This window comes from Hemiscyllium ocellatum, chromosome 13 (assembly GCF_020745735.1).
Source record: "Hemiscyllium ocellatum isolate sHemOce1 chromosome 13, sHemOce1.pat.X.cur, whole genome shotgun sequence".
NCBI lineage: Eukaryota > Metazoa > Chordata > Chondrichthyes > Orectolobiformes > Hemiscylliidae > Hemiscyllium > Hemiscyllium ocellatum.
Window position 1 is genome coordinate 57,558,679 of NC_083413.1, and position 27,521 is coordinate 57,586,199.

General features: G+C 38.1%; 1 protein-coding gene across 1 annotated transcript in view; it reads right to left on the reverse strand.

Moving 5' to 3' along the window:
* Positions 1-5,639: 5,639 nt before the first annotated feature.
* Positions 5,640-27,521, reverse strand: part of gfm1 (G elongation factor, mitochondrial 1) — a 49,328-nt gene continuing 27,446 nt past the window's right edge. The window contains exons 13-18 of the mRNA XM_060834852.1: positions 26,644-26,726; positions 15,438-15,600; positions 13,121-13,265; positions 11,941-12,101; positions 8,286-8,339; positions 5,640-8,017 (exon numbers count right to left, since the gene is read on the reverse strand). Of these exons, the coding sequence (XP_060690835.1) occupies positions 7,886-8,017; positions 8,286-8,339; positions 11,941-12,101; positions 13,121-13,265; positions 15,438-15,600; positions 26,644-26,726 (738 nt within the window). The 3' untranslated portion in view covers positions 5,640-7,885. The remainder of the gene's footprint in view (positions 8,018-8,285; positions 8,340-11,940; positions 12,102-13,120; positions 13,266-15,437; positions 15,601-26,643; positions 26,727-27,521) is intronic.

A 27,521-nucleotide genomic window follows, 5' to 3' on the forward strand; every position in this document is an offset into this window, starting at 1 on the left:
AAGAGATACTGGAGATACATTGATTATCTTTCAAAATATGATTAATTCAGCAAATGGTGCCTGCAAATGAGGTTACATTTGGAGAGTGAAAACAGTAACTGCAGACCTGTTAGTCTGACATCAGTGGGAGGAAAAACAATAGAATCTTTATTAAAGGATTTAAATTACTGGATACTTAGAAAAATAATTGTCTATCTGAGTGTGGATTGACAAACCTGAAAAATCTTTCAAAATGTTACTGGACAGAATCGATATCAATGATTTTGACTTAGGCACCAAATGTAATATTTTTAAGTTTGCAAATGACAAAATTGCGGTAAGGAGAATGCAAAGAAATTTAAACTAATTGGGCAAGAGTGCGACAATGGAACATAATGTGGATAAGTGTGAGGTTATCGAGTTGAGTAGGGGGAAATGAAGCTGCAAAGTATTTATTGGATCATGAGAGATTGTGAAGTGTCAATGTCCAAAGGGGTTCATGAGTCACAGAGAGAAAGCATATATGTGCAAAAAGCAATATAAAAGGCAAATGATAAGTTCACCTCGATAGCAAGAAGATTTGAATAAAGGAGCCAAATGTCTTGAATAACGTGCATAAAATACTGGTGAGACTGTACTTTGAGTATTATGTGCAATTCTCGTCCCCTTGCTGAAGGAAGGATAGATTTGCCATATGCGGAGTACAGAGAATGTTCACCAAGATTCCTGGCATAGCAGAACTATCCGAGAAACAGAGGCTGAGGAAACTGTGTGTGTTCTCTGGAGTTTAGAAGAATTAGAAGTGATTTCCTAGGCGTATACAAAACTCCTACAGGTAGATAGAGTCATAGAAATATACAGCATGGAAACAGACCCTTCGGTCCAACCCGTCCATGCCGACCAGATATCCCAACCCAATCTACTCCCACCAGCCAGAACCTGGCCCATATCACTCCAAACCCTTCCTGTTCATATACCCATCCAGATGTCTTTTAAATGTTGCAATTGTACTCGCCTCCATCACTTCCTCTGGCAGCTCATTCCATACAAACATCACCCTCTGAGTGAAAAAGTTGCCCCTTAGGTCTCTTTTATACCTTTCCCCTATCACCCTAAACCTCTGCCCCCCAGTTCTGGACTCCCCAACCCCAGGGAAAAGACTTTGCCTATTTACCCTATCCATGCCCCTCATAATTTTGTAAACCTCTATAAGGTCACCCCTCAGCCTCCGACGCTCCAGGGAAAACATCCCCAGCCTGTTCAACCTCTCCCTGTAGCTCAAATCCTCCAACTCTGGCAACATCCTTGTAAATCTTTTCTAAACCCTTTCAAGTTTCACAACAACTTTCCAATAGGAAGGAGACCAGAATTGCATGCAATATTCCAACAGTGGCCTAACCAATGTCCTGTACAGCCACTACATGACCTCCCAACTCCTATACTCAATACTCTGACCAATAAAGAAAAGTAGACCAAACACCTTCACTATCCTATCTACCTGCCACTCCACCTTCAAAGAGCTATGAAAATGCACTCCTAGGTCCCCTAGGGAGTGTACCATTAAGTGTATAAGTCCTGCTAAGATTTGCTTTCCCAAAATGCAGCACCTCACATTTATCTAAATCAAACTCCATCTGCCTTTGGCCCATCAAGTCCACACTGACCCTCCGAAGAGTAACCCACCCAGACCCATTTCCCTCTGACTAATGCACCTAATACTACGGGCAGAGCACCTGGAGGAAACCCATGCAGACACAGGGAGAATGTGCAAACTCCACATAGACGATGGCCCGAGGCTGGAATCGAACCTGGGACCCTGGTGCTGTGAGGCAGCAGTGCTAACCATTGAGCCAACGTGCCGCCCCAAGGATTCTACTAAGGATTCAACCGATCTATCCTGTCTATACCTGATATGCTTCCTTCTTTTTCTTAACCAAAACCTCAATTTCTTTAGTCATCCAGCATTTCCTGTACCTACCAGCCTTTCCTTTCACCCTGACAGGAATATACTTTCTGTGGACTCTCATTAACTCATTTCTGAAGGCTTCTCATTTTCCAGCTGTCCCTTTACCTGCGAGCATCTGACCCCAATCAGTTTTTGAAAGTTCTTGCCTAATACTGTCAAAATTGGCCTTCCTCCAATTTAGAATTTCACCTTTTAGATCTGGTCTATCCTTTTCCATCACGATCTTAAAACTAATAGAATTATGGTCGCTGGCCCCAAAGTGCTCCCCCACTGACACCTCAGTCACCTGCCCTACCTTATTTCCCAATAAACATCTCTTGTAGGTACATCCACATACTGAATCAGAAACTTGTCTTGTACGCACTTAACAAATTCATCTCCATCTAAATCTTTAACATTATGGTAGTCCCAGTCTATGCTTGTAATCTTAAAATCCCCGACCTTAACCACCCTATTATTCCTATAGATAACTGAGATCTCCTTACAAATTTGTTTCTCAATTTCCCTCTATTAGGCAGTCTATAATACAATCCCAATAAGGTGATCATCCCTTATTTCTCAGTTCCACCCAAATAACTTCCCTGGATGTATTTCTAGAAATATCCTTCCTTAGTACAGTTGTAATGCTATCCCTTATCAAAAACACCACTCTCTTGCCTCTTTCTATTCTTCCTGTAGCAGTTGTATCTTGGAACATTAAGCTGTCGGTCCTGTCCATCCCTGAGCTATGTTTCTGTAGTTGCTATGATATCCCAGTCCCATGTTCCTAACCATGCCCTGAGTTCATCTGCCTTCCCTGTTAAGCCTCTTGCATTAAAACAAGTGCAGTTTAATTTATCAGTCCTACCTTGTTCTCGGCTTTGTCCCTATGTGCCCCGACTGTTTGATTCGCCTTTGCTCTCAACTGTACCAGTCTCAGATTGAGCAGCTCTAGCAAATCTCCCTACCAGTATATCAGTGCCCTTCTAATTTAGAAGCAATCCGTCCTTCTTGTACAGGTCACTTTTACCCCAAAACAGCTTCCAATGATCCAAAAATGTGAATTGTTCTCCTCAGTCATGCATTCATCTGCTTTATCTTCCTATTCCTGTCCTCACTAGCTTGTAGCACCGAGAGTAATCCGGATATTACTACTCTCGAGAATCTCCTTTTTAAATTCCTGCCCAACACTCTGTAATCACCCTTCAAAATCTCAACCTTTTCCCTTCCACTGTCATTGGTTCCAATGACCTCCTGCTGGCCCCTCTCCCACTTGAAAACATTCTGCACCCTCTCTGAGATACCCTTGATCCTGGCACCAGGGAAGCAACACACCATTCTCATTTTTTGCTGCTGGCCACAGAAACATCTGTCTGTACCTTGAACTAGAGAGCCCCCTAACACAATTGATTACTTGGAACCCGACGTACCTCTCAACACATTAGAGTCAGTCTCAATACCAGAAACTTGGCTGTTCGTGCTACGTTCTGGATAATCCATTACCCCCTACATTTTCCAAAACAGCATACTTGTTTGAAATGGGGATAGCCACAGAAGGGTCCTGCACTACCTGCCTACCTCTCTTACCTTTCCTGGAGTTAACCCATCCATGTGACTGTATCTGAGACTTCCCCCCCCCCTTCCTATAACCACCATCCATCACATCCACTTGCTCTTGTAAATTCCTCATTGCCCCTAACTGCCTCTCCAACCAATCCATTTGAGCCAATAGGATTCACAACCAATGGTATTTATTGCAGATATAATCCTCAGTAACCAGTAAACTCTCCCTAAACTCCCAGATCCGACAAGACCATATGACTCTACTAAGGACCATTTTTGCTTCTTTCAATCTACAGTCCCAGAATATAGCACCACTTACTCCTCTACAAAACACTGTTCCAGGTTAAATTAATACATATGGCTTATATTTTAAGTTTAATCAAGAGACATAGCTTAATAAACCATATAATCGAGAAAAAACCCACTCCACTCACTACTGCAGACTTATTTGAAGGCCACGCTTAAAATCCACTTATGTTTGTGTGCTATGACCTCTCCCAGACAGGTTCCTCCAAGATCAGTTGTGAATTTCACTGCTTTTTAATTATCCCATATGCACTCCGATGTCCAGCGATACATGAATTCAACAGCAAAGGCTGGTAAATGTGTAAATGTTATTGCCCTTAGCTATGGGGTGTAAAAGCAGGGGTCAATGTTAAAATAATAGGAAAACCACTTAGGTCTGAGACGAGGAGGAATTTTAATACTCAGAAGTTGGTGATTTACTTGAAATATTCACCCAAGAGCCTGTGGAAGCTGCTATCAAGTTCAAGACAGAGATTGATGGATTTCTAATTATTGATGACAGCAAGATAAATGGGAATAGTGTGGGATTATGGTGCTGTGGTAGATGATCAGCCAAGATCTTGAATGGCAGTGCAGACTCCAGTAAATAGCCCACTCCTATGTTCCTATAAAAAGTGCTATAATTACATGATCCTGTCAAAATGATTTTATAATTTTTATCTTTAGCCACACCACAATTACTGTGAATGTATAGTGAACAATTCAAAATATCATTCTACTGCAGTATATGCCTAAATGAGGATTGTTTTTTATTGTTAACAGTTCAGTGAAGCAATCAGATTTAAAAGATCTTCAGTAGTGTAGATCAACTTGATTGATAGCCACACAATAATATGGCTCTAAACTTTGGAAAAATATGTTTGCTACTGTTAAGCTTTTAACTGGACACTATTGAAGGCAAAGGATTTTAAGATTCAATGCAGTCCAGAAACAACACTGTATTGTTGACCTTAATGCAACTTTACACCAACACCGTGTCTGCTTTTCTGAATATTAAATATCCATGTCCAAATCAGCATTTTCCAGAAGCAGACAGCCTCAGCAAACACTGGGACTTTTTCTCATTTGTTTATTGGCATGCTGCTGTGCACATGCTGGCTGCCACATTTTTCTTTTCACATATCATTGCCTTTTCTTCAAAATGCATTCGTTGACTGTCAATGTTTTGAGATATTCTTAAAACTTGGTAAAAGGCAAATAAAAGCAAATTTTCTCCTTCTTTACTGAGTCAGGTTTCAATTGATTCTAAGCACTCAAGACAGATAAACACTGTTTTAGAGCTTAACATTATTTAGTTTAACCATTAATGAAAACCTTCTAAAACCAGTCCTAAACAACTGGCAGGATTATATTTAATGGTAATTTGTCAGTTTTTGCTCTTGTACTTTTCGAACCTTATAGAACACAATTTCAGATCACATTGTAAATATTCTCAGTTTTCACTCAGTTATGGAACTTTACGTTTTATCTAGTGGAATTGAATATGATAGCTAGAATCACTACAGGACGGGAGGTTCAGAAACAAAGACTATTACCTGTATGCACAATCTTGGAAAATTTTCATGAATTTGGAAACCGCAGGTACAATGGATAGACAAACTTAAAATAAACAAAATCAGAAATGTTGCATGTGTACAATTTTTTCATTTAGTGCAGTTCTGCTATTTCACTACCCACTAATGCACCACATTAACACCCTACAAACACCTGCCAAAATTGGGCCCCTATTTGTAGCCAATAAATTGAAAAGAAAGTCTACCAGTCTTAAATTTTGTTATTCAACAGTAATACTCAATAGTGTAGATTTTTTAAAATGAAGATTTTAATACGAATGGCAAATGAATAATAAAGTACTTACTGATAACTTTCTGTAAATACAATTCAGCTTTAAATATAAAAAGCCAAATGCAGTAAATATGAAAGGGAATTAGATTACAATCTCGTAAAAGCAAAGCTGTGTTCAAGTTAAGCACTGCTCACTTAATATGCTATACAATAAATATTTCAGTACAGAAGCAAACCCTTGATACAAAAATAAGAAAAGGTTTTATTTTTGTCGTTTTACCTCAAACAAATCTCAACTTTGATCTTTTATGTTCTCATTTATAGAATTCAACTCTACAAATGTAAAGGAATAAATGTCTGCAGATATAATTTATTAAGCAGTTGAGGCCATTAGGGCATAATGCAGTATGTCCTGATGCACCAATGTCACACTAGTATTTTCTTCCATATTGATGACTAGTTTCAGCCTGGATAACACAGGTCAAATGTTTTTTGGAATGGAAAGAATGTCCTTATTGTCATTGAGAGCAGATGTGTTACAATTTTACATACGTAAGAATTCAAACTGAAAATGTATTTTCAAGAAGAAGTTAAAAACCTGAAACTGGGCAGTTTGCTTCAATGTGATTAAACAGTGCAGACTTGAGGCCCAGGCTGAGGCACCCCCTCCTCCAGAGACTGCACCCCACATCAGTAAAAAGACCATGATGATAGCTGACGTTGCCTTAATCTATGTGGTGTATTTCTCATATGTCAGGGGTTCCAATCTATGGTTGAGTCTTGAATTCCTCGCCTTAACCACAGGCCCAGCAGCAATGTCTCCACTACCAAGCTGTGATCTGTCTGAGCCCAGCCCCTAGATGCTGCAGAACAACAGGAGTTCCAATATCAGCCAGCTCAACACCCAAAACTTATTTCCACTGCTTCTAGAGGATCTCCGATGATTTAATGGACAAGTGAATACAAAAATACCATTTTTACAATGTCGTCTTAAAAGAGATTGCCACATTTATATGATACAATGCATGTTGATCCATATATACAATCTTTAAATATATTGTGTTTTACTGCTTTATTGCTGTTTTATTTTTGATTGCTGTAATCAAATGACATTTCAAGTGTTAAAATGGGTCAGATTGGAAATTAATTTTGGAAGGGAGTGCCAAAGGGAGTAATAGAAAGTGGACAGCTAGGAGCCAAAGACCACTTTCACGTATTTCCCAGGAACAGGTACAGAATAGTAATGGCAGGAGACTTAAATCCAGTAATGTACAAGATAATGAAGCTATGTAGCACAAGAGAAAATGAACAGCTTGCAAGAAATAAACATCTTCAGGCAAACAAAGGGAAAAATCACAAACATTTTCATTTAACCAAGTTCACGATCTATATCATTCTTCCTTTTAGTTTCATAGTTGGACCTATATTGCCTGCGAATCCAAAATATGAAAAACAGTCCATCTGTTTCTTTAAGACAAAAGCATCAGAACACAACTTCATGAAGCCTGAGTTAACAGTTCCAGATAAAAATATCCTTCATGTACAGAACAGCATTTTTAAAAGGATGCAAGATTTGTAAAACACAAGGGATTTTTTTTGTAGATTAAAACAGAACATAGTAAATATCTAAATAATAAATAACAGTGCAAATGGCACAACAACATGCTGGAACATGACTCTTCTATAAAAAATTAGTTGGCCAAAACATTTTTGAATAATATAGTACTCCTTTAAATTAACAGAAATATAAAAAGAAAATTGATATATTTCTGAAAGCAATGCAAGTTAAATTTATCTGACAAAAATTGCTATACTCAAAATATTAGAATGATAATTGAGGGATATTTTATGCTTTGGATAGGGATCTCATATTTCAGAAAAATGATATCTGGACCACAAAAAATTTGCAGCTGGAATCAATAGGGACAACTTAATTTTTTAAAGTGATAAGCAATTTAAAAAAACAATAATTCTCTGTGGTTCAACCATTCTTGAAATCACAGATAACATCCTTTTCAAAAAGGTATCAACTAATTTCACTTTCGAAGCAGCAACATTAAGGAATACATGTCAGCATGTAACCACCTGATAATCAATCAATCTCCTTCAAAAATTGGCAACAGTTTAATGTTAATTCGAGATGTATCGATTGCTGCAAGTCTTGTCAAAGGGACAATTTTAAGGAATCCTTATGGGTAAGTGTCACCAGTGAAAATATTTCCAACAACAATGCCAGTATATTTATATTCTTAAAACAGTTATTAAACTGTGCACGCGCCGAGGTGAAAAATCAACCAATAATGATATTTAGTTCTTAGCTTTTCCCTTTTTAACAGGTAATTGACCAGTTGCTTCCAGGTATTTATTGATCAGCTCTTCCTGTACACTGGGCAAACATGGCTGGTATCTGCTGTAGTCCATAGTGTATTCACCTTTTCCCTGGAAAAGATAGTTAACAAGGTTATGAAAAGAAAAATAACTTTTAAATGTTCATCCACATTTCATATAATGAAAAAGTAAGAATTAATCAAGTAAAAATTAAAGCTGTATTTATAGTAAATAACAAATCTTCATGCCCCTATGTTCTTAATGCTATGTCAAACACTTTTTTTAAGAAGATAAGAAAAAGAACAAACAGCCTCAGGGGAGGAAGAGATTAAATTGGAAGTCATGCAAATCAGATATTTTTACATGCTTGAATATATACCTCTGTCGATGATCGCAGTTCTGTGGCATATCCAAACATGTCATTCAGTGGTATCTGTAAAACAGGAGCCATTTTTCAACACTTGAATAATGAGAATATTGGCAGGAATAAATTCTTCATGTCAATGTCGATTTCATTCATTAAGTTAAACACTTTATAAGATTAAAAAGTGACAGAAAAAAGCACAGCAGATTGACCAAGAAAGTAAGAGCCAACATGATCCAAGGCAAAATGGTATATTGGTTCAAAACTGGCTAGAAGTTAGGAAGAAGGTGATGATAGAGGACTGAATGTCTGCAAGGCTCACTACTGGGGTCTTCATTGAATGTGACACATCTTGACAATTTGGAATTCAATGCAGGAGGTCTGATCAAGACATCTGTGAATGACAAGAATTGGTAGGGTGCTAAATAGAGAGGATATCAATGGACTGATCAGTTGGACAGAGCAGTCACAAATGAAACCAAATCTGAAAAATGAGAATGATTTGAAGAGACCTAACAAGGTAAGGGATTACACTATGAACAATGGGAAGTACTAACAATCAGGCATTGGTATGCACATCCACCGATCCCTGAAGATAGCAGAGTAGGTGCTTAAGATGTTTAAGGAGGCTTATGAAATATTTGCCTTCAGTCACCAAGGCACAGCATACAATAGAAAGGAGATGATGCAGAAATGGTAAAATGCTGGTTCGGTCACAACTGGAGCACTGTCTGCAGTTTTAGTCATCAACACAGGAAAGATGTGACTGCACTACACAGAGTGTACAGGAGATTTACCTGGGCTGGAAGGTCAAAATAATATGAGAAAAGACTAGATAGGCTGCATTGTTTTCCTTGGCGCAGTGAAGGTTGCGAGGAAACTTAATAGAGGTAAGTAGAATTATGAGGGTAGAGATTGGGTGGACAGGAGCACATTTTTTTTTCTTTCAGCTGAGGAATCAATAACTAGGGTGCATAGATTTAAGCTAAGGTTAAAAGGAGAGATGAGCAAAGCTTTTCACTCAAAGTTGGAGGAAGTTTGCTGGACCGCACTGCCTGAAACAGTTGATGGGTCAGAAATTCTCTCAACATTTAAAAAGTACTCATGGACAAAGACAAGAATGGTCCTAAAGGAAGACTGCTAAATTGGGTAAGGCCAACTATGGCAAAATTTGGCAGGAGCTGGGGAATGTGGATTGGGAGCAGCTGTTTGAAGGTAAAAATCCCATTTGGGAGGCTTTTAAAGAGAGGTTGATTAAAGTGTTGGACAGACATGTCCCCGTGAAAATGAGGGACAGAAATGGCAAAATTAGGGAGACATGGATAACAGGTGAAATTGAAAGACAAGCTAAGAGGAAAAAGGACGCGTACATAAGGACAAGATAACTGAAATCAGACAAAGCTTTGGAAGAACATCGGGAAAGTACGACCAATCCGAAACAAAGAATTAAGAAGGTTAAAAGGGGTCACGAAGTATCTTTAGCAAATAGAGTTAAGGAAAATCCCAAAGCCTTTTATTCCTATATAAGGAGCAAGGGTTGGCTAACTCAAGAACAAAGGAGGAAAGTTATGCGTGGAGTCAAAAAAAATGGGTGAGATTCTTAGTGAGTACTTTGTGTCAGTATTCACTGAGAACTGGAACATGATGGATGTTGAGGTTAGAGATAGATGTTTGGTTACTCGAGGTCAAGTCAGCATTAGGAAGGAGGAAGTGTTGGGTATTCTAAAAGGCATTAAGGTGGACAAGTCCGCGGGTCCAGATAGGATCGATCCCAGGTTACTGAGGGAAGTGAGAGGGGAAATAGCTCAGGCCTTAACAGACATCTTTGCAGCATCCTTGAACACGGGTGAGGTCCTGGAGGACTGGAGAATTGTTAATGTTGTCCCCTTGTTTAAGAGTAGCAAGGATAATCCAGGTAATTGTAGACCAGTGAGTGTGACATCAGTGGTAGGGAAGCTGCTGGAGGGATAGGATCTATTCCTATTTGGAAGAAAATGGGCTTATCAGTGATAGGCAACATGGTTTGTGCAGGGAAGGTCATGTCTTACCAAATTAATTGAATTCTTTGAGAAAGTGACAAAGTTGATTGAAGAGGGAAGGGCTGTAGATGTCATTTACATGGACTCCAGTAAGGCATTTTTAAGGTTCCCCATGGTAGGCTAATGGAGCAAGTGAAGTTGCATGGAATCCACAGTAGATGATAGTGAGATGGATAGAGATTTGGCTGGGTAGCAGGAGACAAAGAGTAGTAGTGGAAGACAGTTTCTCAAAATGGATAACTATGACCAGTAGAATTCCACAAGGATCAGTGTTGGGACCACTGATGTTTGTGATATACATTAAATGACCTGGAGAAAGGAGTAGGTGGTCCGATTAGCAAGTTTGGAAATGACACTAAGATTAGTAGAGTAGCAGACAGTGAAGGGGACTGTCAGAGAATGGAGCAGAATATAGATAGATTGAAGAGTTGGTCACAGAAATGGCAGATGGAGTTCAATCCGAGCAAATGCAAGGTGATGCATTTTGGAAGATCCAATTCAAGAGCAAACTATACAGTAAATGGAAAAGCCCTGGGGAAAACTGATGTACAGGAGAGATTTGGGTGTTCAGGTGCATTGTACCCTGAAAGTGGCAATGCAGGTCGATAGAGTGGTCAAGATGGCATACGGGGTGCTTCTTTCATCGGATGGGGTATTGAGTACAAGAGTCAGCAGGTCATGTTACAGTTGTACAGGATTTTGGTTCGACCACATTTGGAATACCGCATATAGTTCTGGTCACCGCATGACCAAAAGGATGTGGATGATTTGGAGGAGGTTCACCAGGATGTTGCCTGGTATGGAGCACGCTAGTTATGAAGAGAGGTTGAGTACATGAGGATTATTTTCATTTGAAAGATAGAGTTTGAGGGGGGAACCTGATTGAGGTCTACAAAATCATGAGGGGTATAGACAGGTGGATAATAAGAAGGTTTTCCCCTAGAGTGGGGGACTCAATGACTATGGGTTCAAGGTGAGAGGGGGAAAGTTTTAAGGGAGACATGCCTGGAAAGTTATGCAGAGGGTGGTGGATGCCTGGAATGCATTCCAATGAAGGTGCTAGAGGCGGACATGATAGCGTAATTTAAGATGTACCTGGACACCTGGGCAGGGAGCAGAGGTATACAGATCCTTAGAAAATAGGTGACAGGTTAAGATAGAGAATCTGGATCAGCGCAGGCTTGGAGGGCCGAAGGGCCTATTCCTGTGCCGTGATTTTCTTTGTTCTTTGAAAATTCAGATTTCCATTGTGTTAACTCCAAGGCCATAGGCCAAAAGATGGAAAATAGGGTAAGTGTTGCCAAGTTTTGTTGACTGATGCAGACATGGACCAAATAGCCACTTCCTATGCTGCAAAACTCTACGCATCTTAAGGTATCACATGATCCAGTGCAAATGCTGCAGTTAAAAAAAGGAATTTTCCATTGCACAACACAAAATTCCTTTTATCCTTTGCAGTGTTCTCCTGAACCATAGTCCTTTTGAAACCGTTTGTAGCCAATCAACAGTATACAGTGAATTGTTTTACAAAACAGTTAAGTATCTATATAAGGCAACATGTGACCATTGCTATCCAATAATGTTATCAGCAATTTTCTATAAAATAAAGCTTGGCAATGCATTGTACATACATCAGCATAAAGTGTAAAGTATCCCTCTGCTCCATCCTGGCCAGTGATAACACCATGTCGACGATTAACTCCAGCTATGACAATTCCCTGAAACTCATTTGGTGCTACAACCTCCACTGACATAATGGGTTCCAGAATAACCACATTAGTCTTCTCCATTGCTGAAAAATAGAAAAAAACCAGGAAGCAAGTAATTATTTCACATGTGAGGCAGGGTATTTTCCATCTCCCAAGAAATTAAATAACTGCGGGGACTTGGAAGGTTCTACTCAAGATACTATCAACAAATGACATGCAGCTAAATTTGGAGGGCTAGATGCTCTCTTCCTGCCCCATCAACTTTCTATGTTCACACATTCACATTTCATCTTTATTTCCTATATTTCTACTAAGTGTAACATGAGATATGCTCTTGATACTTAACTGGATTGATTCATCTGCAAATAACTACTTTGTTATGTTTAGAACATGAGCTGACTGGCTGTCTGAAGCAATGAGAATATGTTCACTATTTTACAACCATTTGGTAAAAGTAAATGCTGAAGAAGTTAGGTGTAATCAAGATTTTTGAACACACTGATTTCCAGAAAAGGCAGCATCCTATGACACTATTAGATGCCTTTGGAATAATTACGAAAACTGAACACAGGAAATACGATGCAGTAACACACTATTTTCATGATTCCACCAGACTTCTACATAAACATTATAAAGATCAAATTGGACAGAAAACAATATGAAAAACACGAAATCAAATCGTAAATCACACAAAATGACAGGTGTAATCAAATTACAATTTTCTTGCATCTAGAAGTGCACACTGTTTTCATTGTGAACAGAATTTGGAAAAGATACCTGAGACATTCATTAGAAACAACATCCAATGTACAGTTTTGAAGTTATCAGGATGCTTATCATCCATTTACAGACATAAATACATACAATTAAACATGAACCTCTGTTAAATCAGCCTCTCTTTTAAAGAACCACTTGCATTTTTGTGTCAACAGATTAACTGTTCAGAAAAATAGGTTTGAGCAGATTTGATCAAAGATGCCCAAGTTAAATGTTTTGAGGAAAAACTCAACCAACTTCCTTTTTAAGAAGATTAGTGAGCAATAAGACCACTTATTGTTAATACTTCACATTTCCATGAACTATGTGTATTAGCTATACAAACCTTGTTTGACAGCACCCTCGCCAGCTCTGATGAAAGATATTTCATTGGAATCCACCATGTGATGAGCACCATCTTCCAGTACAAATCGTACTCCAGAGATTTTATGAGCTGTAAGAGGACCCTTTACACAAGCTTCAAGAAATCCCTACCGAAGCAATGCATAACATTTTGTAATGGCATTTACAATGGTTTAACAATGAAATATTTCACAACACTGATTTGAACAAATACTGCGCATTTAAACAAGGCACTGAACTTTGAATAATACCCTTTCTACACGGATCTGCTCATCAGATGAAGAAGGTCCCAATCCATTTTCTGCACTGAAATAATGGATTTCAGCCAGACAAAGTATGGAGGCTTTGCAATTCACTTCAGTAGCACATTGTAAAAATAGCAAAATGTTAAAGGTGGGAAGAATAAGGAAAAGAAATTATACAAAAACAATTCAACTGAAGTATTATAATTAATACAGATCCAAAATAAAAATAATGACAAAATAGTAATCATTTTCCAGCCAATTGCGTACAAAGCTACAAATTTCTAGAACACAGACTCTCACTATTTGTTTAGTTACACTATTTATAATTTTAATATATTAAAAATTGCATTATACTACTATCTGCATAACAATCTTAATGACTTATTATGGGTAAAATACTGCATTAAATCAAAAGTCGAGATAATGCAGTAAGTTAAAAAAAAGCTCCAGGGATTTGGTGATGTCATCTCATATCCAAAATAGATGATAGCCTAAAATGAGTTTCAACTCATTGATTTATTTACTTAATATAATTATTTCCTACTTTCTGAGATGAACGAGATCTCATAGCTGTGAGCGCATGGTGACATTCTGGTTTAATGACAGGCTGATGATGCCAAGTAGTATATTGGATTACGGGCACCCAAATTACTGAACTATTATTTTCAAAATGAAATGGATTTTTGGGTTAAACACTCATATAAAGGATTTTGCACATTTTATTTTTTGAACTCCATAAAAAATGAAGGATTGCCAGAAAAGAACAATTAGTCAGGAGTCGGAGACTCTTTCACTTTTAGTTCTTTGTACTAGGAATTGATTTACTTCAGACAGATTAGCTCAAGGGTTACATTCCCTCCAAAATGTGCCATCAATGTAACAATCCTTTAAAACAGTACCAGGCAACAACCTACAGTGGTACGATTCATTTTTCCTATTTCGCATAGCAGTCATCTTTTCTGGACAACAATGCCTTAATGATAAATGAAAAGCTTTGCTTTGTGTTTTTATTCAAGATTAGCTTGGCATTGCCCACATTCGTCTACTCAATGTAGAAAACTTATGCAGATGGTTCTCAATTCATTAATATGGATGGATTTTAAAGATTCAATCAGAAAAGAAGAGGTTGAACATTGACTGCATGGAGGACTGTAGATGCTGGAGATCAGAGTCAAGAGTGTGCTGCTGGAAAAGCACAGCAGGTCAGGCAGCATCGAAGGAGCAGGACAATCGACGTTTCGGGCCGAAGTGCAAAACCTGCGCCCACACCTGCCCCCTCACCTATGTCCAAGGCCCCAAAGGATCCTTCCACATCTGACAGAAATTCACTTGTACTTCCACACACGTCATCCACTGTATCTGTTGCACCCCATGTGGTCTCCTCTACATCGGGGAGACAGGACGCCAACTTGCGGATCATTTTAGAGAACATCACTGGGACACCCGCACCAACTAACCCCACCACCCAGTGGCCGAACACTTTAACTCCCCCTCCCACTCCACCAAGGACATGTAGGTCCTGGGTCTCCTCCATCACCAAACCCTAACCATCTGATGCCTGGAGGAAGAATGCCTTATCTTTCGCCTTGGGACCCTGCAACCACACGGGATCAATGTGGATTTCACCAGTTTCCTCACTTCCCCTCCCAAGCCTCCAACTAGGTACCACCCTCTTTACCTGTCCAACTTCCTTCCCAACTATCCACTCCACCCTCCTCTCCAACCTATTACCTCCCCCCCACCTTTATCTATCTATCACATTCCCAGCTACCTTCCCCCCATCCTCTCAAGGCCCACCCTAATTTCCTCTGAAGTGTAATGTAATTGACCGCTTTCCTCAAAATCTCATCAGCAAACCTCAAATTTAGTTTTGCAAGACTGCCACATGGGTAGCAATTATCCCAATTAAATATCTATTGGCAACATTAGAAACTGTAATTCACAACTTCCTTCCACAAAAAGACACGGTAATATTACTAGAAGCAAAACAAGAAAAACTAAAGTCAGTTTTAGATGGAGAAAGGAATGAGGGAAGGATGTATTTAGATTCATTACCTTCTCAATAGCTGGTATAAACTGCTTTGGCACATTTGTTCCAATAGTTCTATCAGCAAATTCTAACTTGGTGTAGTTTTCGGGGTCCAGTGGTTCAAGTACACCAATAACTTTGCCATACTGGCCTGCACCACCAGACTGCTTTTTGTGAGTAAATTCAAAGCTGGAAAAATAATTGAACAGATAATTTGAATAACAATTCTGTACATTATCCGTAAAAGTAAAGTTATGCTGTTCAATAAAACACATGGTTAGGTTATTCAATATGAAGAAGTGTAAATACAGGACATCTTTTTGACGTGATATCATACAGTAATAATATTTGAGCCTTAGGAAGATGTGCATTTGATTATTTTTACCCTGAAAATCAGGCCCTGAGAGCCCGAGAGAGCTATACTTCCCATACTGCCAAGGTGTCAAATCCTCCTCGAAAAAATGCAGTTTCTCCACATATAGGAATCTCAAGTCCAATACCACTCAATTTTAAAAGAAGCATCTATGAAGGAAAACCATTTGAGCATCTCTGACTCTCCCAATGGAGGACAAGCATAAACAACAGAAAAAGTTTGCAGAAATCTGAGCATCCCACACACCCACTTCGATACACACCATCTATGGCAGTGATGGTGGATCCAGTATTGAATTGTTTAGTCATCTCAGGATTTGCAACATTAGAATGGAAGTTATCCTCATTCCTGAGGTACTGCCTGAGAAGAACTCTCCTGCATTTAAAACAAATAAAGTACAAATGGTTCTTGGAGACTTGTCTTGACTGCACACTCTTGCTATAAGTCTAAGTATTCTATAGAGCTGTGACATATTATTTAGTATGGAATGCACAGAATCCACGTGTCATAAGAAATTGGAGATGATTACTTGGCTGCTCGAGAATGCACCATCATTCAATAAGATCACAACTGATCAAGATTTGGAGATGCTGGTGTTGGACTGGGGTGTACAAAGTTAAAAATCATATAACACCTAAACCAGGTTATAGTCCAACAAGTTTGTTTGGAAGCACTAGCTTTGGGAGAGCCGCTCCTTCATCAGGTGGTTTCGGAGGACACAATTGTAAGGCACAGAATTTATAGCAAAAGTTTACAGTGTGACGTAACAGAAATTATACATTGAAAAATACCTTGATAATTTGTTGAGTCTTTCATCTGTTCGAATACTATGATAGTTTCACTTCTTTCATGTGTAAATCTCAAAACCTTTTTTTAAAAGTTACATTTCAGGTTAACTGTAACAATTGGGGTTAGCCAGACAATATGTTGAAGGTGTTAGCCCCCTATGTTCTCTGTCTGCGCCATAATGTTTAGACTGATTCTAATCTAAAAATGAAATAACAGAGTTTTACATGATATTCGAAAAGTTGAGAGACTCAACAAACAATCAAGGTATTTTTCAATATATAATTTCAGTTCCATCACACTGTAAACTTTTGCTATAAATTCTGTGTCTTACAACGGTGTCCACCACAACCACCTGATGAAGGAGTGCCACTCCGAAAGCTAGTGCTTCCAATTAAACCTGTTGGACTATAACCTAGTGTTGTGTGATTTTTAACAGCTGATCAAAGTGTAGCCCAATTCCTCTTATCTGCCTGTCATCCATAAATCTCACCTCCCTTGTTGGCACTGTACCCTTGCAAAGGGAAATATTGGCAAGAATTGACTTATTTTGACAAACATAAGTCCTGTCAAAATCTTATGTTTCAGTAAGAGTACCTTATATTCTTCTAAATTGAGTGTAGCCTAACCTGCTCAACCTGTCCTCAGAAGATAACCCCAACATAAGGTTGCATAATAAAGTCATTGTGGAGAACTCTTGCACACTAGATACATTTTTGACATTGTTTCATGACCAAAACCTTTTCTATCGTGAAAAACTTGGCAAACAACATCTCTTCTCAGTTGACTAGCCTAAAAACAGGCTACTCTGCACTGCACCTATCAATCAATAATGAGCTTCAACAGATTTTTTTTTGTAATATCGGAAAAAACAAAAATTATTGACCAGGCATTTTTGTCTTAGTTTTCAAAAGGGCCCATGGAATTACATGGTTTGACACTGGATTAAAAGGTTTGAGCAATGAGTATAATTTCTGGCATGCTTTATACTTTCAGCTACAGGATTAAGTACTCCTCAATCTTTGGGGAAAATGGTATGAAAATCTCAGGTGCATTTTCTGTAAATCAGGGCATTCCAAACAAGTGCTCAGGATCCCAATTGGGGTCACATGTTCTGAGGCAACAACTGCTGCTATGAAACTCTGACACTGTACAGCTGTCCTCCCAATCTAACAGCTTTCACTCAAGGGTCACAATAATTTTCGAGCCTAGAAATGGGGTCAGAAGAAACAGGATTGAGAAGCACTGCTACAAATTATCATCAACAAATGATGAAGGATTGATGGTTTAACATGCAGCAGACTATTTTCCAACCCTGGGAACTGCGCGCACTCCAAAAATTTCCAAATCGTTATGTCAGAAACAATTTTTTGGCTATTTCCATTTTATAATTAATGTGCTTGAGACACTGTTACGCAGTTCTGAATGGATAAAGTCAACTTCTAGTCTAGTAAATGTTGACAACAATCGTAGTTAAATAAGCTGGGTTGGTGCAAGACAAATTGCCAATTCCACAAGGTTTTTGAGAATCAGCAGCTGCATGGAACAGAACTTATCAAGAGTCAGTGATCTGAAGAGAAGGATGAAATACTATGAAGCAGCAGATTTCAATCATTGTGAGCTATGCTTTGCAAAGTTGTTGTCTTCATTTCACTTACTTGCTAACCTGCAGCTTCATGAAAATAAATTTCTTTCCTCAGGTAAGACCATGCCCAACACATCACACAAACAAAGTAAAGAATGGGAGGAAGGAAATGGCAAGTTGCTGAAGAGGAAAGCAACTAAAAAATGTTATGTTCTGGCTGATTTGGAATCCAGGTTAGTACAAAATCTGAAAATGTTCAGTATGAAGTAAACCAGTCAGTCACTAAAGTAAGTTCTAGAAAGGTTTTTCCCATTTCCTTCTCAGCAATGCAACTGGCTCAGATGAGCAAAAATTTGCAAAAAGGCTACAATGCGACCAAGTTCAGAACTCCAAAAGCATTGCACATGTCCAGTGGCATATTTATGTGCTAACATTGGGCTCCTGTTTTCTACTTCAAAACTTGGAGCTCCAGTCCAACAATGTACCTTCTAAATCTTACCATTAGTTAATCTCTATGTATTTTTATTTAGCTGATCAACAATTTAAAGAATCACTTTCTAACAAATTGTACAATAATCAACTGCAAACTTTTTGGTCAATACTGAGTGATGAAATAAAACTTAATTCTTCAGTATGGATGTCTGTCATTCAAAATATTGGGCACCACATACTGTGAATATCCCCTCAAAAATACAGTCAGTAGTTTAACTGACTCATACAAAGCTGAGCTTACCCACAAACTTCAGGTTTCAGATTACGTATTATCAAAGCAAGTTATATATTTATCCCAAATTCTGACTAAATCTAAATCGAATTAATAAATTAAAATACCTGATGATTCGCATTTGAATTTCTGAATGAGCACAGAGTTTTGGACATATATGTGTAAACTTCATCAATTTCTTGAAATTGTAGCTAAACCCCTAAGATTTTTGACAAGAATTTTAAAATGGCCCTCCTTACTCACAACATTGAGGATATATAACAAAATGTGAATGAACCAAAGCTAAATTACAATTGGTATGCTTAATTTTGTAATTAATAACCTAAAAGCTATGAATATTAACACAAATTACAAAATAATGATAAATGTGGAAAAGCATTCCTAACATTTAGATTTAAAATGGGTTTTGGCTTAAGTTCAAACATAAGAGGAAATTAATTTTTGGTTAAAAGCAAGATTAGCAGAATGAAGTCATCAGAACATTCCGGAGTATATTAGCCACAATAAATTAAGTCCAGATTAAAGGCAAAGTACAAGTGCGTTGGAAGCTGACATTATAGACTGTAACAAAGTCCATGACACATGAGCACTTATTACTCGAATATAAAACCACTAAGGTTGTGAATGTACTGTGATCCTGACGCAACTGTTGAAGCTGTATCATCCACCAGCGAGTGCTCAGTTTAGCTCACCATCGGGTTAGCTCAAAAATGTACCTAGTTCTATCTTTCGTCATTTGTTTTTTACCATCACTGTATGGAATGCCAAAAATAACAAATCATTTCAACCTTCCAATTACTGCTCTCGAAATTCCTGCAGAAGCCAGCCTTGCTCAACAAGCTGCAAGCGTAGCAGTCCACTATTTAAACTATCACCATGGATCCCCAACCAGAGTATATGAACTACATAAAGTGAAGAAAGCCTACATTGAGGTAAGGTTCTTTTAAAAGAAACAGATACTGTATAAGTAACAGAAATTTAAATAACTTGCTTTCTGAACAGATTGTAACAGATCTTAGTGTTCTTAATTGTTTTTTCTGTCTTTTTCACACAACATGTCCTGGCTAAAGCTAAAGAGTTAGAATTAAAATGCAAAGCACATGAACAGGGAAATGGCAAATGCCTTTGTTCACTGGAAAGTTGCTGAACTGGAACCTGTGCTCGAGAAAGCTAGACGCATTCATTTTAATAATGTGGGAACTTAGCAGAAGGCCATATCTAATTTTCAGTAATAAATTTGGAGTACAAGTGGTTAACAAAATAGTTGTTAGGTTAGATCAGTAACTTTAGCTTACACCATTTGCTGTTAATATTAAATTCCATAGTTTCACTAAGTTCATGAAGGATATTGTAAATTTAAAACAATATACTGCCTTCAAATTTTAACTGTTTAGATTGTATATAATTGTTTTAGAATGGAATCAGTTTGAAAAGAATCTAGCTTTATATGAAGAAATTTCCAGATATGAGTAACTGAGGAAAACCCAAAACTTCTCCATCCTGCAAAGATCACAGCAGGCTGTGTTAGGCAACTTAACTTTACAAAACAAAACTGCATTCTAATCCATGCACCTAGCAACGAAGAACTTTCTCACATTTGCAACCCATCAGCACCTACGGTTTTAAGTTCTTTTCTTTCTTATGCTCTCCTAGAAATCTAAATAATGAAATCAAATGTTTAACCAATGACTTAAACATTGCCCAAATTTAACTAAAGATTTTCAGCAAGTCTTGAAGAGTCAGATTAATACAATTCACAATCGAACAGAGCCAGGACACTGGAACAAATTTTTAATTTAAATTAATTCACTGAATGTGTGCTTCATTGACAAGAACTACTATTTATCATCCAATGCCCTTGAGGTTCATGCTGATCAACCTTCTTAAACTGTGCAGTCTACGTAGCCGAAGTGATCACGCAGTTCCTGGATTTTAAATCCAGCGACAATGAAGGAACAGCAGGTAGTATGGGACTTGGAGGGTATGGGTGTTTGGAGGTAATGGTGTTTCTGTGTACCCATGAGCATTTCCTAGGTGGTAGAGTTTGTGATCATGATGATCTCAAGGATGCCCACTAACTTTTGAAAATAAATGCAAACTCCCTGCTAATACATGAAAGAGCTTTGCCAAAAAGTTTGAACCAGAAAGTTACAAGATAAGATCCTGGGAACTTCTTTGCCTCTAATCCTAATAGTTTGCTTAGTACGTTTTGCTCGGGGGTGGCAATTGTTTCTCCTTTCTATACATCTCTGTATTACCTATTATTGTCAGGAATTGTTTCACAGTCCTCCACCTTGGAAACTGAAGCAAAATACTGATTGTGTTCCCCATTATTATCTTCCCAGTTTTGTCCAATTAAGAGACAAACATTAGCTACTAGGTGAAGAACTACCAATCTTGCCATCAGAGAGTTGCATGTGAGTCAGTGTTGCCTGCCCAGTTTCATATTTTTAGAGGGTTGTTCTCTTGAATTAGAGACTCACAGCTTCTCAAATGGCATATTAACCTTTTTAGAGGCATTTCTACTACAGAACACTATACTGTGTAGGTATGTTTGTTATTTTATTTAAAATGAAAATGTTGTCATTTTAAACACTCATACCATGTTTTTAGCAGCAAACTTTCAATTTAATTGAGAAGTGCAAAATGGAGTCAAAAGATTTTCTTGTAATTTGAACTGATTCATTTATGTTATAGCTGTTGTTCATTATACATTGCTAGATTCTTATTTTAAACTTAATGATTGATGATTTTGATGCACTTGATCATTTCTGTTGCCTGCCATTTGTTTGAGTAATTATTGCTGGAAACAAAATTTAAAGCACCTCTGATTTTAATTGCTCTACCATTTGTCACTGTCTCTTCAGCTGCTCAAGTTCTTAACTCCCTTCCTAAAGGACTCTAAATTTCTTACAGACACTACTTAAAATCCAAGTCTGACCAAATGTTTTTGCATCAGCCACAATATCCTTATCTCAGTGTCAAACTCTGCTTTATAATTGCCCTGCCAAAAATCTTGGGAGATATACTGTAATGGACTATCTAAACTACTTTATACAGAGTTCTTCTGATTGGTTTTTCTGCCTCTGAAATCTCAGATTCGCTGCAAGGTTTAGTCTATAAGTTGACTGTCTTCCTCTTTCAGCTGAAAAAAGCTAATGACAACATTTATAATTGCAATCAGTAGATTGTATTACAAAATATAGGGTATTATAAATCATAAAAAGGAAAAGCTAGATTGCTTTGATTTAATTTCATTTCTAACATTTAATTGAAGGTCATGGAGAAAGTTTTGATTTTGAACAATCATTTTCAGTTGTCTTTCGTATGTACATGTTGATGGCAACCCACCACAATAAAATCATGGAGGGACTTCAATTGGAAAGCAATAATTAATAACAATGAATTTTATTTCACCAATTGTTAAAGGACTATGCTTCCTAACACATCAACAGGATCTAATCTGATACATTCTGATTTTTGCACAAATTGACACATGCACAAAAATGCTTTGTGTAATGTGCACTGAATTGTGGATGCTATTGTTACTATGAAAACTGACTCAACATAAACTGTTTTTGTAATCCAGGTAATTTTGAACATTGGACACAAGTACCACTTAGAATTCGAAGTGAAAAATCAAGAAGGCCCTTCACATGTAAGTAGAATACTAATAGCATAGTTTTGCCTTTTTTCTAATTTCCATTGTCTAAGTGACTCTCAGTAACTTTTAAAAAATATTTTGATAATATGCTTTTGGCATTGGGGTTAAGTGACAGGGGCTTTCTATCTTTCACAATCCACTTAAACAGAGGGAACCAAATTAAATGAGTGGCTATCTTTGCCTCACGATGCAACAAATACAAATGCTAATAGTATGACTAACAAAACTGATGATTGTAATAATTGTTTCTCACCACAGGTTACTATCAACTGTGCAGCTAATGTACTCTTCCAAAAGAAAAAAAATTCAAACACAGCTTTAAAATGCAATATGAAAGATGATATGAAAGGCAGCTTTGAAAAAGATAATAAATTTTACCTCAATTTGCAACAGAAGCATCTTGTGGTCAGCTACAGTATCCCAGGTATGAAGTTTCAGTGGCCGTTGTCACTTAATTAGTCATCATGCCAATTTTTAGAATGAGAAAGTATTCAAGAATACTTAACTCCAATTATAAATGTTATATGTTTTAAAACTTTCATTTTCTCTCTGGATATTAGATAATCATGGATTTATACATCCTGATATGATGCCAATCTGGCTTCTGGCAAAAGTTAGTGCCAGTTATATCATCTGGAAAAAATCCACTGAAGTTATGAAGTATAACATGGTTCAAATACAGAAAGTTAACCAACAGGTAAGAAATTGAAATAATTTGAACATTGTGGCATTTTTCTCAATACTTTAATTAATTATTTTTTTTTCCAGATAAGGAAGGACAAATTTCTTCGATTTATTTACACAATTCTTCTCCATGAGTTGCCAACTCAGGTAAATTAATCAATTAAAAAAAACTAATTGCTACAGAGACTACTGAAATCCCTTTCTCAATGATCATTGCCTGCACAATAATTACATGTTAAATAACATTATGTTCTCTGCCCTCAACAGGAGACTGTTACTTGTTTTATGTGGGTGAAGTGGCACCCCAAAAAATCCGTGATTGTGAAATACTTTTGCTTGCCATCTCTATCTGAAAGCTCTTTTAACGCATTGGAATCAGAGAGATTTGAAGGGTCAGGACTTGAAAGATTCGAAGTGTCGGGATTGGAAAGGCCCAAAAAGTTGGGATTGGAAAGATTCGAAGGATCGGGATTGGAAAGATTCGAAGGATCAGGATTGGAAAGGCCCGAAGAGTCGGGATTGGAAAGATTCGAAGGATCGGGATTGGAAAGATTCGAAGGATCGGGACTGGAAAGGACCGAAGGATCGGGACTGGAAAGGACCGAAGAGTCGGGACTGGAAAGGCCCGAAGAGTCGGGACTGGAAAGGCCCGAAGAGTCGGGACTGGAAAGGCCCGAAGAGTCGGGACTGGAAAGGCCCGAAGAGTCGGGACTGGAAAGGCCCGAAGAGTCGGGACTGGAAAGGCCCGAAGAGTCGGGACTGGAAAGGCCCGAAGAGTCGGGACTGGAAAGGCCCGAAGAGTCGGGACTGGAAAGGCCCGAAGAGTCGGGACTGGAAAGGCCCGAAGAGTCGGGACTGGAAAGGCCCGAAGAGTCGGGACTGGAAAGGCCCGAAGAGTCGGGACTGGAAAGGCCCGAAGAGTCGGGACTGGAAAGGCCCGAAGAGTCGGGACTGGAAAGGCCCGAAGAGTCGGGACTGGAAAGGCCCGAAGAGTCGGGACTGGAAAGGCCCGAAGAGTCGGGACTGGAAAGGCCCGAAGAGTCGGGACTGGAAAGGCCCGAAGAGTCGGGACTGGAAAGGCCCGAAGAGTCGGGATTGGAAAGATTTGAAGGGTCGGGACTGGAAAGGACCGAAGAGTCGGGACTGGAAAGATTCGAAGGATCGGGACTGGAAAGATTCGAAGGATCGGGACTGGAAAGATTCGAAGGATCGGGACTGGAAAGATTCGAAGGATCGGGACTGGAAAGATTCGAAGGATCGGGACTGGAAAGATTCGAAGGATCGGGATTGGAAAGATTCGAAGGATCGGGATTGGAAAGGACTAAAGGGTTGGGATCAGAAAAATTTGAAGAGTCGGGATCAGAAAGAATTGAAGGGTCAGCTATGGAAGGTCTTCTCATAAACTGAGCTCAAACCACTCGCACACTAGTCTCATTTACCTAAAGTGATTATTTTCCATTGCACTTGTAGCAGTATGTATGACAGTTCAAGAAAGAGAATATTATGAACATTGCATGTGAACTAATTTAACTAATATTTATAACCAGCAATGAGTTTAACACTGCTGCTCAAGTGTTGTCCTCAAATTACATTTTCTATTATTGCTATAAATAACATATTTAAACAGTACAAGATACTGAAACTGTGGTCAAGCTTGTGTGCTAACTTAATGCTATGATGTGGAAGTGCCGGTGGTGGACTGGGGTGGACAAAGTTAAAAATCACATGACACCAGGATATAGTCCAACAGGTTTAGTTGCAGGTACAAGCTTTTGGAGCACTAGCTACTTGGCAAAGAGCAGCGCTCCAAAAGCTTGTACTTCTAAATACACCTGTTGGTCTATAACCTGATACTGTGTAATTTTTATCTTAATGGTAATTTAATAAAACCACGATTATTCTCAGCAGTAGAAAATGCACTGATATCTCAAAATAAAGAACGGCCAATGAACAACACTGAACCAATTTATGAAATTATACACAAACTGGAAATTCGAATTGTCTAACTTTGAGAATTTACATCATCATAATTTGTGAATGACTTGGGCACGAATTCTTTTCAATGAATCAAGATACGCTGTGTTGGATTGACACTTCTGAAAACTTTCTTCCATTCAATAGCCACATTATTTTTCCCAATTTTTCACTCCTTAATTTACTACAGCTATTACAGACCAGGATAATAACACAACAGGAAATCATCTCTAAGCTTTCCAGTGAGAGTGAGCATATGCCTGAAAAATGGTCAAAGTCAGAATTCAAGACAGACATTTAACAGTTTTCCTCAAGTATAAATTGGAATAGTGTTAGGATGTTTTTACTCATATGGCTGGGAAAGCAGTTTAGAGATCACAATTGAATCAATTGCTTCAAATGATGCAATGTGAATAGTTGCAAAGGCACCAGCAATGGATTTCTCACGACAGAGATTCAATATATGTGTTGGTGTTAGAATGCATAAGGCCACTGTAGTGCCACTTAACTAAATCTTCTTACAAATTAAATATGTCACTGACATAATTAATCTACATATTCACCAGCATTATGGTCCTTTCTTTAACACCAAACGAACAAATCTATACTACTATTCCAGACAGTGCACCTCAGAATGCCTTAGTAGGAGTGCAGCAGATTCACCAGGTATTCCTGATGAAGGGCTTTTGCCCAAAACGTTGATTTTACTGCTCCTCAGATGCTGCCTGAACTGCCGTGCTTTTCCAGCACCACTCTAATCTAGCCCCCTGTGCAGCAGATTCACCAGAATGAAACCAATACACTGAGATTAGGCCAACAGATTACATAAACTAGGTTTGTACTCCTGGAAGACAATGTTGTGGAATAATTTGAATGAGGTTTTCCAGATTTTAAAAGCATTTCACTGGATTGATAGAAATGATTTCTGTCCGTGGGCGAGCTTAGCAAGGAAACATTGCCTTAAAATCAGAACAAGATTATTCAAAAAGAGAAGCTGGTAAATATTTCATCTTGAAAAGAGTGATAAAAGTGTAGAGAACTCTTGTACAAATCAGTGGATGCTAGATCAATTAACAATTTTAAATCTGAGATCAACAGGCTGCCTTTAGCCAAGGTACTAAATGATATGGAGCCACGGATCAAGTTGAATACAGATGGAGAACTACCTTACTTAAAAATGGAACTAAATGGCTCACTTCTGTTATGTTGTTTAGCTTTTCACTGTCATGGGAAAGTAAGGGAAGATATGGATTATAAAACGCAAATTTCGCTCAGTGAATAAGGATTCCAAGTAAATATATCAGGCACTGAATGTAGAACTCAGGCAAGACATGGAAAATAATCTCTTGAACTTCAGTTAAATTAATCTTGTAATACAATTTAAACTACAAAGTAGTTAATGAAAATTAAATCCAGTCAAGTGACAGTTGTGAACTACTTACGGAACACAGGTAGAGATGGTTTCTCTGAAGGCAACTTTAGGCTTTCCCATTACACAGGGACAATTGTATTCTCTCTCTAGTCTCTAAATATTGAGAATATAAAATAATTAAATATTATTTATGGATTCAGTCAAAGCAATACAAAGGGATCACCACAAGTACTTACTAGCCTAATTTACACTCGCGCTCTAGCTGTGATTTTGGGAGACCGTTGCTCATAAATTAATTCCGAGCACTGACATGACTTCAGTTAGATCATTTATTCTGAAGACAGACTCAATAGCTCAATATGACTTTAACTTTTAAAATTTTATGTATCTTATTGGAATTTTAATATTTGTTTCAATGATTCTATATGAAAAGGTGGGCAAGGGAAATAAACCAAAACCCACCTGCATAGTTTGTAAGAAGTCTTAGCGCGGCTGCAGGTCTTAATTTACATCATTGCTACTTGTTATTATTAAATAGCCTTTTGAGAACAGCACTTGATCTTTTTCTGTTCAATATTTACATGGGTTATCATGCTACTGATGTCAAATTGTAGGCATTACAAACTGATACTTCTGATTGACCTCATTCAAGCATTAACCAGTTTTAATGTTTAAATGTTAATTAAAGTTTTAGTTACTCTGCTAATGGAGGAGGTGGTAAGGCAGCACAGCTGATTGCTTTTCTGATGCATAAAAATATATTTGTAGTTAAGTGCCTTAATTCTCATTCTGTATGCTTACTTGCTGTCAGTAAGATAAAATTGCCTAAATATATATTCCTGAACCTGTATGACTCAATTATTTCCAGTACATTTAATTCAGATCAGGAAGTTAAATTCTGAAATTTCGCTATCCACTTTCCTCTCACCTAGGGACTTAGACTTGCTG